The following is a 14,824-nucleotide window of genomic DNA, read 5'->3' on the forward strand; positions in this document are numbered from 1 at the left end:
CTGTAATGATAGGGTTTACTTGTGTTTTACTATCAGAGGGAGTTTCACACATTCCCAGCTAAACCTTCAACAATCCGCCGATGAAGTTAACGATCAAAACTAATAAACTATCGTAAGACCGAAGCTGAAGCAAACCACAATTATCCTTTAAAACACCATTGTACACGATAATAACAATATTAGATCCACAGCCATCATTATTCTGCATTATTATGACATCATTGCTAATAACACACTCTGTCTTCATGTGGCTGGTATAACAAAGAGCTTTGACTGGTTTACAACAAAGGAAGAAACAGAGAGTCGAGCGACTGCAGCTCAATTATCTGTGGCATAACCCAGCTCTCAGACCAGCTGTGCTCTTTGTGAAACAACTTGCTGTGAACAGTGTTCTGCTTTTATTTTCAACTAAAAATCAGCACACCGCTCTCAATACGAAATGGAGGTTTACAGGTATAGTACTTTAAATCTAGTATCACCAAATTTAGTGCACCATATGTAAAGTTGAAGATTGTCAGCAACAGGAAAATGTCATATATATCAATATATATATATATATATATATATATATATATTTGTCCTTGCACAATACATCACAATCAGGAATCCTGATGCTCACATTATGGATTTACACCTGCTTCCAAGTCATCTCCTGAAAAGCCCGAACACATTGTTTCTTTCAGTTAAACCAAATGGATTTTGCCACTGCCTTTGTCTCTGAGCCATTTATTTTAATAATAGTAACAATAACGTTTATTCATATAGTACCTTTGAATTCAGGGTTATGCAGCGCTTTATACCCCTCAGAGCAAACAAGCACAGCGATACAGGGAGGAAAAATAAAAAATAAAAAATATTAAAATGTCACTCATAAGAAAAGGGATAAAAATGAGTTTTAAAAGATAACTTAAAAGAACAGCGCTTTGATGAGCCCGAGCTCCTCTGTCAGATCAGTCAAAGACCTGGCTCACTTTAGTCTTAAAGCCAGACAGGGAAACAGCCAGCAGGTTCCTGTGGGAGGACTTCAGGCTGTGCACAGTTTGGTGGTGGTGGTAATGGTGGGGAAGCCCGGCCAAGAAGAGACTTAAGAGTAATCAATCAAATCTTTAAAAGACTATTCCTTTCTCTGCTGCTGTCAGCTATCATTTCAGTGTCAGATTGATGAAACTCTTCTCTGCCTCATTCATCTTCAGTTTTCCTCAGAACCGGCATCCGGTGAGCTCATCAGCTCACATCGCATCCATCCAACTCAACGACAACAACTGCTGTTAATTTCTTTCTCCACCAACGCTAGGGAGTGGATTCAGGCAATATTCCTGATCAGTTAATGTCAAAACAGCCTCACTTAACAACACGTAAAACAAATAAATATGTCTAACTTTTGAGACTGTCCTGGTCTAAGGATAGTGTTTCTCACAACTAAAGCAGTGAAGCAAAGTAATAAATCCTTTCAAATTTCTTTCTTACTATCCTAACATCAGCCTCAGAAGGAGAGCGAACCTGCTAAACTGATCTTATAAGAACAATTTCAAAAATAACAAAACCTATAATTTGTGCTGTATATAAATATAAATAAGATGCCAGGGTTTGCGGTGGTTTTTATTTTCCAAATAATATAGTCTCCGGTGAGTCAGCACTCCATTAAAACTACTGATTTAGTGCATTCACAGCAGGGATCATAGCGAAGTGCAGCACATGTGCCAAATAAAATGCCTTTGTGCCTCTGAGCCATGATGTGTTTCTTAACCACTTTAGCTGAGCCCGCTCCGTGCCAAAAAACAGCTTTATAGGATGAGCTTCATAGTGACGTGAGATAACAGCTGGGTTAAAAAACAAATAAAAAAAAAACAGAGCTAATAAAATCCAAACCCATGCTAATTGCTGAGTTGATTTAAAGTGATGATGGGAAAGATTGTCACCTACAGTCTTCGCCCTGTAAAAACCTGACCATTTCTAGTTGGAGTTCCTTCCCTCAGCTTTGATGTGGGCCAGCTACCGTGGGGCAGACTTCACTTGTTACTGCTGTGCCAACAGAGTACTGATTGGAGCCAGCCTGGACTACAATAATCATTTCCATTCCCTCTCCCTTTTTTCATGAGTCAGTCAGAATTAATTCAGCTGCCCTTTACAAGATTAGAATTCCACAAGGCGACGGGGAAACCACTTATCTATAATATGAATTCCATCAGTTACACGGCCACATTGAAATCCCAGTCTGTTCCCACAAACTTAAAAGGTAGGCTCACATTTTTGAAACAACAATCACAAGAGTTATCAGTCACCAGATTGGCTCTGAAGTAATCGTCACCTTCAGGTCATTTAACTGTAAGAAAGTCCTTGAGATCGGATCAGCAAGAGCCAAAATGAAGCTTTCCCAGTCCGAGCTTGTCTGATTTAAATGCTCGACACACTAGCCTCTTGATTTTATGCATGGCAAGGATCATGCTTGTCTATTCTCTGAAGTCTATTCTCTTTATAGTCTTTTCTTCTTCTTCTGTCATCTTGTTCCTCTCGCCAGCCCAACAAGTTGCGGCAGATGGTTTCCCCTTCCTGAGCCTCGTTCTGTTGATGGTCTCTTCCTCTTGTGCTAAAGTCACACAAGAGAAAATGATGACTGGAGACCGAGGCAAGGATGAAATTCTTGAAACCGTGTGCAATGAACTTGCAATGGTTGCTTCAAAGACAGAATGATTTTGGTGCGTCAAGAAGACATAAAAATGGAAAAAAGCACCAAGGCCGACTGCTATCAGTCTGCGGTTGAATCAGGTCAAGTTGGCAATTATAAAACCTGCTGTTGTAACACAATAATTTCCTCGTGGGGTCGATAAACCATCCAATTAATAAACCTGTAGCTGCTGCAGACCAGCAATTTAACTGTAAAATGACATCGGTGCTTGGCAATAATAATGGCAATATAATACATACATGAATTAGATGGTAATTATTTGCAAACCTTTGTCAGTTTGTCTAAGAGAGATTGGAGTCAGTTTTAAGGTTTAAAGACGGGTCGCCTCACACCAGGTGAACTGTGCAATTGCCTTGCAACCAGTAGCGGAGCGTGTAACAACCTCAACCTCTGGGCAACCAACTTGAATGAGCAGGCAATTACCAGTTATTCCTAAAGAAGCCTGACAACCTATTTTTACACTAGTGTAACTGAACAGTTTAGAGGCTTCGGTTTTATCGCTCTATAAATATAATTAAATAATGTTGGACTGATTTATCAATTTCTTTGGTCCAGACAGAAATATACAAAAAGAAAATGTTATTCCATTTGCAGGTATTGACCTCCACCAACTTAGGTGCTCACGTTTTCATGCTGAAAGTGAAATATCCAGGTATGGTTGAATTGTTATGAACTTTAGATATTTAAGTTGTTCTTTTAAACAACTGCCATTACCATGAGCTGTACCTTAACATCATGAACTCTTTCTATGGTGAACTGTACATGCAGTCACCTACAAACTTACATATTAGGACGCTCTGGTTAGCGTTTTGTTCATAACTCAGAATTGCTGTCAGTGAGGACAGTTTTCTATGCTTCTGGTTTTTATCTGTTGCAGTGTAATCACATTGATAGGGGGTCTCTTTACGACTGGCAGGAAGTTTGTCTTTTAACTCTATGTTTGTGTGAATATTGCTCTATTAGTCTAAGGGAGAAAAAAAAAAGCTGGAACTGTGGAGAAAACGCATGCATTTGGAACTGAGTGAGGTAATCAGTTGCGAAAATTTCCCTTTTAACACACAACTGCATGTGGGGGGTACACAAATGGCCTTGCAGTGTTTTCAAAGAGCCGTGCAACAATTACACCAGAAGTGCAGAGAAAGAAAGCTGCCTGCTGCAAAATCTGAACGCTTTCTATCAGGAGCGGTGGCCAATTAACAGAATAATTAACTGAACTAACGTCTCTCTTAAACAACTGTTACAGGCCACTGTGACAGCAACGAGTGTATTTTAATTAAAGTGCCCTCCAGTTAGCTGCGTTTATATAAAGCCCACGAGGGACTCTTTTTCCAGGGAAAAAGAGATGTTCAATGAACTGCTGCACACTGCATGTGCATTGTGAACGCCTTGTCAACGTGGGCTAAATTGGTTGTGGATTGTTGTCAAGCGTTGGAGGGGGAGGGGGGGAAAAAAAAAGCAATAAAACTATTATTCTCCCTCAATCGTACCAAAAAGCTCATCATCTCTACCAGCACCACGGCTTTCCTTATGGGTGTCCAATGAAGCATGCAGATCAGCGTCGAAATTAAAGAGGGATCTGTAATGAAACTCCCAGAGCCCCCTGAGTAAGAAAGTAACAAGACAGCCCATAAATAAGACACAGAGAACAAGATCATAAACGATTTAGACACGCAGGAAGTAGGAAATAGGACAGCAGACAAGAGCAGGAAGTTTATGAATGCCTCGCTGACGTACCTACATTGTGAGCCCACAGGGAAACCTGTTTGGCATTTGGGGCAGAAATGTCATGTAGCTGTCACAAGCTATATTTAAATGAAGGATGGCAATGTCTCAGTTGTGAAGGTAGTGATCTTGGTGTTCAGTTTGAAATGTAAATCAAAAGACAAATTTAAAGAGTTCTTGCTTTGAAATGACTCAAATAAATTCACTCTCTTGCTGAATGATTTATAAAACAAACTACTGCTGCTTTTGAAGTTAGGAGTTGGCTCTAATCTGAGGGTTCCAAAACGATATCACTTTGGGCAACGGCCCCAACCTTTTTTGCACCACGGACCGGTTTATGCCCGACAATATTTTCACGGACCGGCCTTTAAGGTGTCGCGGATAAATACAACAAAATAAAACTAGTACCAGTATCGAAAAAAAAAAAAGATTTATTCATAAGACACGTGAAAAGACCCAAGAAAACCGAGTGAACGATAAAAACGATAACAAAATAACGCTGAAAACCGATAAAAACCCTGAAAACCATACATTTCACACCTGAGCCTCAACTCTCACGGACCGGTATCGGTCCGAGGCCCGGGGGTTGGAGACCGCTGACTTTGAGAGTTGGCAGGGGCGTAACTTCCAGGGGGGTTAGGGGGGTTATGACCCCCCCAATAATCAGACCCAACCAATATAACCCCCTCAATAAAATTATGAATCATCTTGCATAAATAGGCTGTTGATTTTCTTCACTAATTTGAGGTATTACCAGCAAAATAGTTGCATGTTTAATCATCTGGGAATTTACCCAGATTTTATTTATTTACTTAGACAGCGATCTTGACCCCCCCCCCCCCCAATGTTCAGCACAAGTTGCGCCGATAAGAGTCAAGGTTCTCCTGTTTTTTTAAAAAAAATTTTTTAACGGAGATACTGAAAGATCAACTTCGGGCGATGAGTTATGCTCTCGAAAAATGGATGGATGCCCTTCAGAATATGAAGCCTCGATTCTCAGCTTGTAATGAGTGCAGTGTAGCTGAAGCATGTTTAGCCTGATTGAGTGAAGCGCTTGTTGAGAGTTAAGAGACGGAGGAGCAGATGGTGAACAGAACCAGACCAGAGGGGGAAAAAAATGCAGTGTTGGTTTCTCAAGTTTATTCGATCTGTGGTTATCAAAGACAATGCCCAAGAACATAAGTTATGAAAAACAAAAAAGCCTTCATGATGGGGAATTTTGATATGACATATCATTATTATTTTCAACATAGGCATATTTTCCTCATTTATTTTAAAATAGCAATGTTAAAATTTTAAAAAACAAACGACAAACAAAAAGAAAAACAGATGGACAGAAGAAACAGCAAAGATGCCGAGAAGGACATTATCTCAGTGGAGTGCTTCGTTTGGTGAGCCCCGGGACGGCTCTTGTGTCTGCGTGGGTGTCTGTGCGCGTGCACTGTGAGTTCACCACACTCCACATAATCTTACCATTGTTCGTTACCGGCGGAGTGACTGGCGTTCCCCGTTGTTCTGAGGGGATGAGGACAGTCCCCACTGTCGCTGCCAGTCTCAACTGCACAAACATTCATTCGGGGAAGGAAGAAATAAAAAAAAACAACAAAAAAACCCAAAAACTGCTCACCAGTAACCAGGCACCTGGTCATGACATGGCCCCTTAGATTTAAACAGCACACACAGGCACACTTTGATCACACCCATTCATCCTCTCTTTCAACACACACACGGACACAGTACAGTATACAATGCACAAGCCCCATACATACAAAATTAAGACCTTAAAAAGACACTTGATAAAAGCACAACATGGTATTGTAAAATTAATTGCACGTGAAGAGACGAGATGGAGGAAGCACAGTAAGAGGGGTAAAGGAGGAAGGGGATCGAGAGGGGTGTAGGTGCGGTGAGCGTGGCGAGAAGAGGGTCCAGTACATTCAGTAAACAAAAACAAGAGAAAACGAACAACAAAAAAGGCAAGATTAGAATCAAAACCACTGAAAATAATTAAATTAAAAAAAAAAAAAAAAATCAAAACACTTCTTTTCCAGTTTGTCATTTTTTTCCTCCTCAGTCATTGATTCGAAGCTCACTCTACAGTAGTCCCGGCGCCGTCTCGGGAGAGAGACAGCTCGGTCGGTTGTGTAGATTTTTAATTGTTTTCTTGCTTTATTTAAAATCAATGTTCACGTCTAAATGTCTACGGACCCGATATCAGAACGTCAGGCGGGGGAGTAGTGGTAGGGTGCAAGTCTTCCATGACCTGACATATGCACAGGCATTTACACAAGTGCGCACACGCGTTCTCTCCCACATACACACACATTCACGCTCACGCATTAACACACAGAGTGCATTCGCATTCCTATCACCCCTGGGTACAGGCTTCCTCTTTTCTTCTCAGCTTAGCGCACTAAGTACGCCTCTCTCTTCTGTACAAAAGCAGCCTCCTTCTCTGGAATCGGAGACTACATGTTTTTTTTCCTCACTCCTTCTCTTAATTTTTTTTCGATCATTTCTTCTTTTACTTATTTTGAGAGTTGAGCAGTTTGTCTGCCTCGGGGTACGTCGGGTACTTCACGGTCTCGATTTTCTCTCTGACCTTGTAGGAAGGGTAGAGGCCGGTGCGGCCCAGTTTGCGGTTGATGCCTTTGGAGTAGCCGTCCCAGTGGTTCCCGGCCACGCCGATCACGTCGCCGGGCTCCAGGGGAATGTCCTCGCTATTGCGGGGCTGGTGGGGGTAGACGGCAATCTGATTGTGGGCGTTTTGACCTCCGAAGTAGTAGATGTCATCCAGAGAGTAGAAGAAGGAGGAGGCGTCTGGATGCAGTGTCTGCATAATCTCATAAGCCACACGGCAGACCTGAAACAGAAGCACAGCCAGGTGTTATTTTTATAGAAACATCCATACATACTCAAGATCTCAAGCCGTCTTGGTGATAATCGTGTTGAAAGACAAAGAGGGACTTCGACATATACATTTTCAGTCCTAGCCAAAGAGACATAGAACATGGTAAGTGACTTATGGATGGGAACTGTGTGTTTGTTGGTGACCACATGACTGATTATCAAAGCGTTTCACACTGATAAATTCGACAGCTTCCTCACATTTTTGACTTTTTATTCCTACAGCACATTTATGAATGTGTACCGACTCTCTCAGGTGCCTCTCACCGACTTTGGACTGATCTCAGTGTAAGGAGCATTAATTTGTGGATAAGCAAAGAACAGGAATTTAATGCTTGCTCCAGAGTGCCGTGGCGCTTCAGCTCTGCAATGGTGTCAATAGTGAGCAATGCTAGCTAACGACAGCTTGTTGATGTGGAGTCCATTAATCACTATAGACTCCCGGACCACGAACATCCTTCTATTACTGTCACTACATGACAGAAAATGTGAATTCCCAGTCTGGTTTGCAAGTATTATGCTAGGAAATCACCTGGTAAAGCCTCTATTACACAGACCTAGAGACCAGTCAGCAACTCCCTAGAAACCACTGGTTGCTATGGAAAAATGTGTATTCCCTGACATGTTGGCACAAACCTCCTCGTGATTGCTTTGCTTGCTAGCAGATTTGCACGCTCGCCTGTAGTTTGAATGAAAAAAAGCAGACTTCTCTACAAACACACCAGTGAAATTGTGATAAGCATGATCCAAACCAGAGATGGAGAAAAATTCCCCTTCAAAATAAAAGTTTTGCCTTTTAAAATGTGCTGGCTACATTTCTGGTTTGTGTTACATTGTTTAAAGTCAAAAGGCTGGTAGTTAGCAAGTGTTTGCAAATAAGTCAGTGGCTTCCACGAAAACTAAACAACCATAATATGACCGGCTTCACCGAGTGACAGCCAAGAACCTCGAGGATACATTTGTCAGTTAGTCTGGAAATACATGATCTTCCCTAGTGACTGGTGGGTTCATATTGAGGTGTTCAATCCCCAATATGGTAGAAAACGTCATGCAATCCAAGCATGAAGTCATGTGTATTTGTTAATGTTTTTGATTAAAAAAAAAAAAAAAAATCCAGTCAGAGGGTAAATGCTACATGGGGAAAGCTAACGCTATCATCATAATATGGTATGTAGTATGCTAAATGCTAAATCCCACATGCTAAATGCAAGGCCTGTGGTCCTTTAAGTTATATAAAGTGCCAGCTATAATGCGTCTCTCATGCACAAGCACACCAGTTGGACTACACCCAGGCTGTATTGCGATAGCTGGTATGTTGGCATGTTAATTATGGCCTCCTGACTCTTGATTGACATACGCAGAGTCCTGTGATTGTCCAGTCGTTTTGAGTTAAAGAAATGAACGAACAAAAGCCGGACTTTAAATACAGGTGGGAGGAAGAGCATCTGCTCAATAACATAAGACAAACAGGTTTATCCTTTATGTGTGGAGCTCATGTGGAAAAATGAAAGAAAATACCATCAGACAACATGAGCAAACGAAGCACCAAAACAAGCACTGGGATGTGCACATACAGCAGAAACTCCAGAAGGTAGAAGAGTTAAAAACAAAAAAAAGAAAAAGAAATAAATAGTCTGGTGTCACAGCAGACAAAAACCAAATCTCAAAGTAAAGCTGCTGTAACAGATTTACTGTGGTGGAAGAAATAACTACATCGCAGCATTTACTGAAGTTGAGTTTTTGAACCAAAATATGGTTAAAGTGCGCAATGTCATGTGTCAAAGTCAAAAAGCAAGCAGTTTTTGAGGTGAAGCTTAAGCAGACAGGAGTGCCCGCTATGTGCAGAGAGAAGAGCAGCCGTGTGAGCATGCTGAAAGAAAAACTGCACGCTGCGTCACACACCAGGAAGGTTTGTGTGGTAAAACTCTTAAAAACTAAACATGCCCAGCAATTCTTTACATGAGCCAAAGGTTTGAATCGTCGCTAATTTCCATCACCTCTGGAGGAGGTGAGCTCCCAACGTGAAGCCCCGTCACACTGAGGTGCGATGGCTAAGCCGATGGAAAGTGCTGAACAGATGTTTCGAGTTGTCTGAGGAAATTTGTCAGTACATGGAAAGCAAGGGGAGAGACGCCACAGAGCTCTGACATGAAAAGTGGCAGGGTGAGTTGGGGTTTCTGTGCAACATAATGAAACATCTCAAAGCGCTAAACCTCCGGCTTCGGGAGCGGGATGGTGTGAGTATAGACATGTACGCTGCAGTCGGAGCTCTTAAAATGTGGGAAAAGCGGGAAACGCTGGTCTCTTCCTGCGTGCTGCCAATCAATGACAAAACAGGTCTCTACTGCAACATTTGCTACAAGTGGACGTTTTGCTGAAAAAAACTGAGCATGCATAGTACATGAAGATTTGCACGTGGAGATTTGCCCAGAAAAGTAAGTTTCACTTTCTCAGCAAGTCATTCTGGAAAGAGCACCTACAAACATTTAAATCAAACTGATCAAACTCCAGTTTAGTGAAACACTCAAGACAAAGTATGGCTACGTGGGCGCTGCGCAGTTCCCACGTTTTATCGCCAAAACGATGCCCCAGCTCCGCCTACAAGCTGTGAGAAAATGATTTCGTTAGAAATGACTCAGACTTTAAAGAAAGTAAGACACAAAAACTAATGTCACTTATGTATCTTTTATTTTTAATGTGATCTCATCTGTTTGTTTGCTCTCTCAGAGCCGTTTAGATCTTAAATCTGAATTCTAAGAAGTCTTGGGAGAAGAACAGCTGAAAAAACACAATAAATTCAAGTATGTTTTTCAATAAATATCAACACAGTGTGGCTGTTTGAGTTGGATCCAGGTATTAATTTTCTGTGACTGAGTTTGACACCCCTGTGCTAAGTGGTGCTGATTTTATATATTTCACTATTCCAGCACTAGCCAAGAACAAAGTAAGGCGCTGGCTATAAGCCAGCCAAATCAAATTCACTATCAATATACTTCTACTTGGGTATATAGTATAAACACTTTTTTAGTTAGTGTACAAAACAAATCGCAGGCAACATAATAGTGCGGGGAAAGTGTCGTCCATGCCTCGTTATTGTTTTGGCCAAAGCTAAACTACACCTCAGAGTGTGCGAGCATACTACAAAGGCGAAATATAAGATGCTGACAACAGAAAGGCTGCAGGTCTTATCAATAAAGCAGCTTTTACGCAGGTTATGAAAAGAACCTTTATGCGTGAGCTTGAGAATACTTGAAATATAGTTAACAGCACATCCTGACAGATTACAAGGTTTATTTTTACTCCACATCAACCGTATTTGCTTTCTCGCCTCCGTGTCTGAAAGCATCAACATTCCAGTCAGCTCTCCGAGTTACTCCGAGCTGCTTTCATCCCAACATCAAATCCATCCTGACCTTCAGTTTCATGTGAAAACATATCAAAGACACCGTTTCGTGCTCTCTCCAAAAATGAACTGGAAAGCGTGAACTGACCTGCGAAGAGAAAGTGCAGACCAAGAAGTCGGTTTGGGAGAGGAAGTGGATGTCAAGAATGACTCCTCTAAGAGAGTTCTCGGTGTAGCGGTTGTGGAGGCCGGCCGACCACGAGATGGAGTTATCGCTAATGAACTCATAGTCTGGGTACCTGAAAGTGATATGCACACGGAAACACAAATAAATACTTCAAATACACACTAAGGAAACAAAATGAACACGGGCAGATACAAAAACACGCTGTCACGTACGCATCAGGACATAAACACTCTTACAGATTACACACACACACTCCTAGACACTGACTTGGTCTTAGCTTCTTGCAGCAAAGATGGGTCATCGGTAGCTAGGTAAACCCGTTTCTTGTCGACATGAACACGCCTGGCCAGATGTTGGAACTGCTCCTCCACATGCAGCATGTACTCCTCTATGGGGTGGAAGGCTGCCTCAGTCCCCACTTTATCTGTCCTCCTCACATGGACTCTGGAGACAGAGAGACACAGATAGGGCAACAAATTAGTCATCTATGTTAAACTTACACCATTAAGTTACGACTAATCAAAAGGTTTTTCATTGCATTAAACTGGTTATTTGCTTGGCTTTCTGATATCTTGAATGAAGTCTGTGTTGAAACGTTCGGCATTTTCTCTCCAGGCCATAAAACAGTCGTAACACAGTTATGATGGTGCAACTCATAATTGCGTTACACGGTGCCTAGTTCTTGTGCTTATGTAACCCAGTGTTAAAAACGGGATTAAAAGTATAAATAAATATTGATAAAAACAAAGTTAATTATAATAAATACTGATAAAAAGCATGTAAACAGAAGTTTAATTAATATGTACATATGTATATGTAATGTATAAGTGGTGTGGGGGCAGGACTTAGTCCTGTAGAGTGTGTTTGTCAGATCCACTGAGCGACCAATCATTGGCCGGTCTGACCCTCCCCCAGTCTGTGCGCTGCTCAGACACCTGCGTGTGCCTTCGTGTGCCAGTCAGATACGCCAGAGACACAGACGGTGAAAGATCAGTTTACCCGTGCGGCAAAGAAGCTAGCTGGATAGAGAAAGTCCTTTTTTCGGCAAGAATAATAAGAGTGATACTGTATTCCAGAGGCCGTGAGCCAACGTGAGCACTGTGAAGCCCCGTGTAGCATTTGTTGCTTCGCATGGTAAGTCCCAGGCAGCACACGTGCGCTAGCATAGCATGCTACTTGCCGCTAGCTCTGATGCTAACTTCCGTTAGCCATTTTGCAATGAAAGTGCCTTTTCCGAGGCTAAAGCAATTAGCACTGAGTCTGCTGCACTTTATATGAGATGTTCTTTAAAGGTTTATGTCACATTACTGTGGTATTGATGTATAATGTATGGTGTTGTGCGATGTTATGTTAGCACATGTTCCCTTTTCTCATGGTGCTAATTATAGTTCTGCACACTAAGTATTAGCAATGTGAAATTAAGTGCCTTCACCTGCACTTTACTTAGCTGAAACTTGATAAGTCTCAAGCCAATGTGTATTTCTAATGCACTACTGAGCTATTTTGTATTGTTTTAAATGTGTGTTTCCTATGCACTTTTCCCTTTGAAATGAGAATAATTTGTTGTACAACATAGAATATTTTGAAAGAAATTTAGAAACACTACAAGCAACCAGTAGTAATAATAAGTTACAGGCATGATAGCTTAAATGTTGAACTACTGTGTTCTGGCCTGGTCCCCAGGTCAGGTTTTTTCCTTTGCTTATTTGGATTGGATTGGTTTTGAGGACCTGAGAAGAATCGAGGATCCCTTTTCCAGTACTGGATGGCGAGCCCAGCCCAAAGAGCCGGATGAACTGGTAGATTGTAACCCGACTGGTTACAAACACACTGAATGACTACTGAACATTGAAAGACTGAAATTGACTTTTAAAAAAAAGACACAAAAGACAATATATCCTTAGGTCGACCATTTGTGGGGTTTATTTTATTTTGTTTTCAAGAAGCGCGCTCTACTTTTGTTAAATGTGCACAACTTTAATAATTGCTAATAAATGCAATTGTGTTTTCTACACCTACTGTGTACAAGTCCTCTGTTGTCATACACCCTTGGCTCCTACGAATCTAGAACCTGTCTGATCTGGTCCATATTTCCCTTCTGTCCGCGTACTGTGGTTAAAGGTAACTATACTGCCCGCACTACATGCAAAGAAGGCAAGAAGTAGCACTAGCAGGTCTAGTATTGCACCACCAGTGTTACACTTACATTGCCGGAGGAACATATTTTGTTTCAATACTGGTTACTGGTTGACTAAGCTAAAAATGTAATCTACAATAACTGGAACATGTGCAACGGCTGAAGTATTTTGAAGATCCCGGCGATTGATCACAATATTTTTACTGCGCCTTACAAAAACCCCCCAAAACTAAATAAATAAATAAAGAAAAAACACGTCTATATTCAAACACATTCAGGGAACCTAAACTCTTATGACTCCGAAAGGAATTACAAGTGCAAGTAGCAACCAAGTGTGATAATCAGATGAACCTGGTTTATTGATCATCACCACATGCGGCTGCCTCTATAAAGAGCACAGGTTGTGGCATTTTGCTAGTGTGGAGCTGTCACCACAATATGAGAAAAAGACAAGTATGGCTCATCTTGAAGGGTTTCTAGGAAAACGCCTTATCTCTCTAAAAAAAGAGCATGACGCACAGATTAGATTTGCAAAGTTTCATCTGAACAAACCACAAGACTGGAAAAATGTCCTTTAGACAAATAAAAGTGGAGATGTTGGGCCATAAAACACGGCGCCATGTCAAGTGAAAGACATATAGCACATTAGCACAAACGATGCATGGTGGTGGAAGGATGAGGATTTGGGTTTGTTCTGGAGCCACAGGAGCGGAGCACCTTGAACTGACCATGAACTCCTACCAAAGTATTTAAGAGTGAAAGAGGCCACATGTATGACACCAAAAGCTTGGCCGATCCCGAGTCATGCAACAGGACAATGATCACAAGCACAGGAGTAAATCTACAACAGAGTGGCTGAAAAAGACTGCATAGAGTCCAGTGAAAACTTTCACAGGACTGCAATGCTGATGGATGTTCAATAGATATGACCAAAGTTCCTAAAAATGAGGAATGGAAAACATTCAGATTAACTGAGGTGACAAAGTTAAGGGATTTATTTTCAAAACGGTTAGAAGCCAATAACAGTCGGGGGAAAAGAAGCACACGGTCGTGACGAGAAAAGAAAATACACTTTTTTTTGTGTTACCGTCATTGACGAAACCTAGTTTTAAATCCACACCGATCTCAAAATAACAGTAAATTCATGTTTTGTTCACAACTGCATTTATTCTGCTGCAAACGTAAAAAGGAAACAGCACTTTTACTTTAACGGCATGTTTGGGGAATCTTTCCATTGTTAGTGTAAATGCACACCCACAAAAAAAATGCTAGGATAGAGACAAAGTAAACAAGAAAGGCCAACAGTGACAAGAGAGGAGTTTAAAGGATGTAGCGAGACAGAAAAATGGACAGAAAGAGCAATAACCAACCCAGCTGTTTTTATTCCTTTCTTTCTTTTTTTTAAGTATCCTTGTCCTCGCTTCCAGTAAGAAAGGACAAAGAGAGAGTGCTGTCACTGCTGTACATCTGACAAAAAGAGCACAGCTTGAAAACGGAACAAACGATGAGAACTCCTCCTCGGACACAAAACCATCTGTCAACCTGATGGGTGCAGAAACACAATTTTATTCCAACCATAACTATTCACTTACACAGCTACCCAGCTATATCTACATTGTGACTTCTGCCCTCAGGGAGAAAATGAAATTTATAAATATGAGACCGGAGAAAAAGACATTTTAAGTGTTCACTTCTTTTTTTGGGGGGTGGGGCAAACATGTGTGCCTTTTCCACATTAATATAATTCCACTATGGGAGCTGGCCAGTACAACCAGCTGTCTGCTGCTGGACAAGAAGCAGTTCCACTGGAAAATCTACAGTCAGAGGCACCTAGGTGAAACC

At 41.4% G+C, this 14,824-nt stretch overlaps 1 protein-coding gene and 1 long non-coding RNA gene across 2 annotated transcripts in view; one reads left to right on the forward strand and one right to left on the reverse strand.

The window, feature by feature from the left end:
- Positions 1 to 5,526: 5,526 nt before the first annotated feature.
- Positions 5,527 to 14,824, reverse strand: part of fut8b (fucosyltransferase 8b (alpha (1,6) fucosyltransferase)) — a 97,629-nt gene continuing 88,331 nt past the window's right edge. Inside the window, exons 8-10 of the mRNA XM_026193886.2 lie at positions 11,113 to 11,289; positions 10,807 to 10,957; positions 5,527 to 7,271 (exon numbers count right to left, since the gene is read on the reverse strand). Coding sequence (XP_026049671.1) covers positions 6,933 to 7,271; positions 10,807 to 10,957; positions 11,113 to 11,289 — 667 coding nt within the window. The 3' untranslated portion in view covers positions 5,527 to 6,932. The remainder of the gene's footprint in view (positions 7,272 to 10,806; positions 10,958 to 11,112; positions 11,290 to 14,824) is intronic.
- Positions 11,748 to 12,859, forward strand: LOC145420295 (uncharacterized). The gene is made up of 2 exons (XR_013901589.1): positions 11,748 to 11,979; positions 12,529 to 12,859. It is a non-coding gene; the product is annotated as an uncharacterized LOC145420295 (long non-coding RNA).

This window comes from Astatotilapia calliptera, chromosome 15, assembly GCF_964374335.1.
Source record: "Astatotilapia calliptera chromosome 15, fAstCal68.1, whole genome shotgun sequence".
Lineage (NCBI taxonomy): Eukaryota > Metazoa > Chordata > Actinopteri > Cichliformes > Cichlidae > Astatotilapia > Astatotilapia calliptera.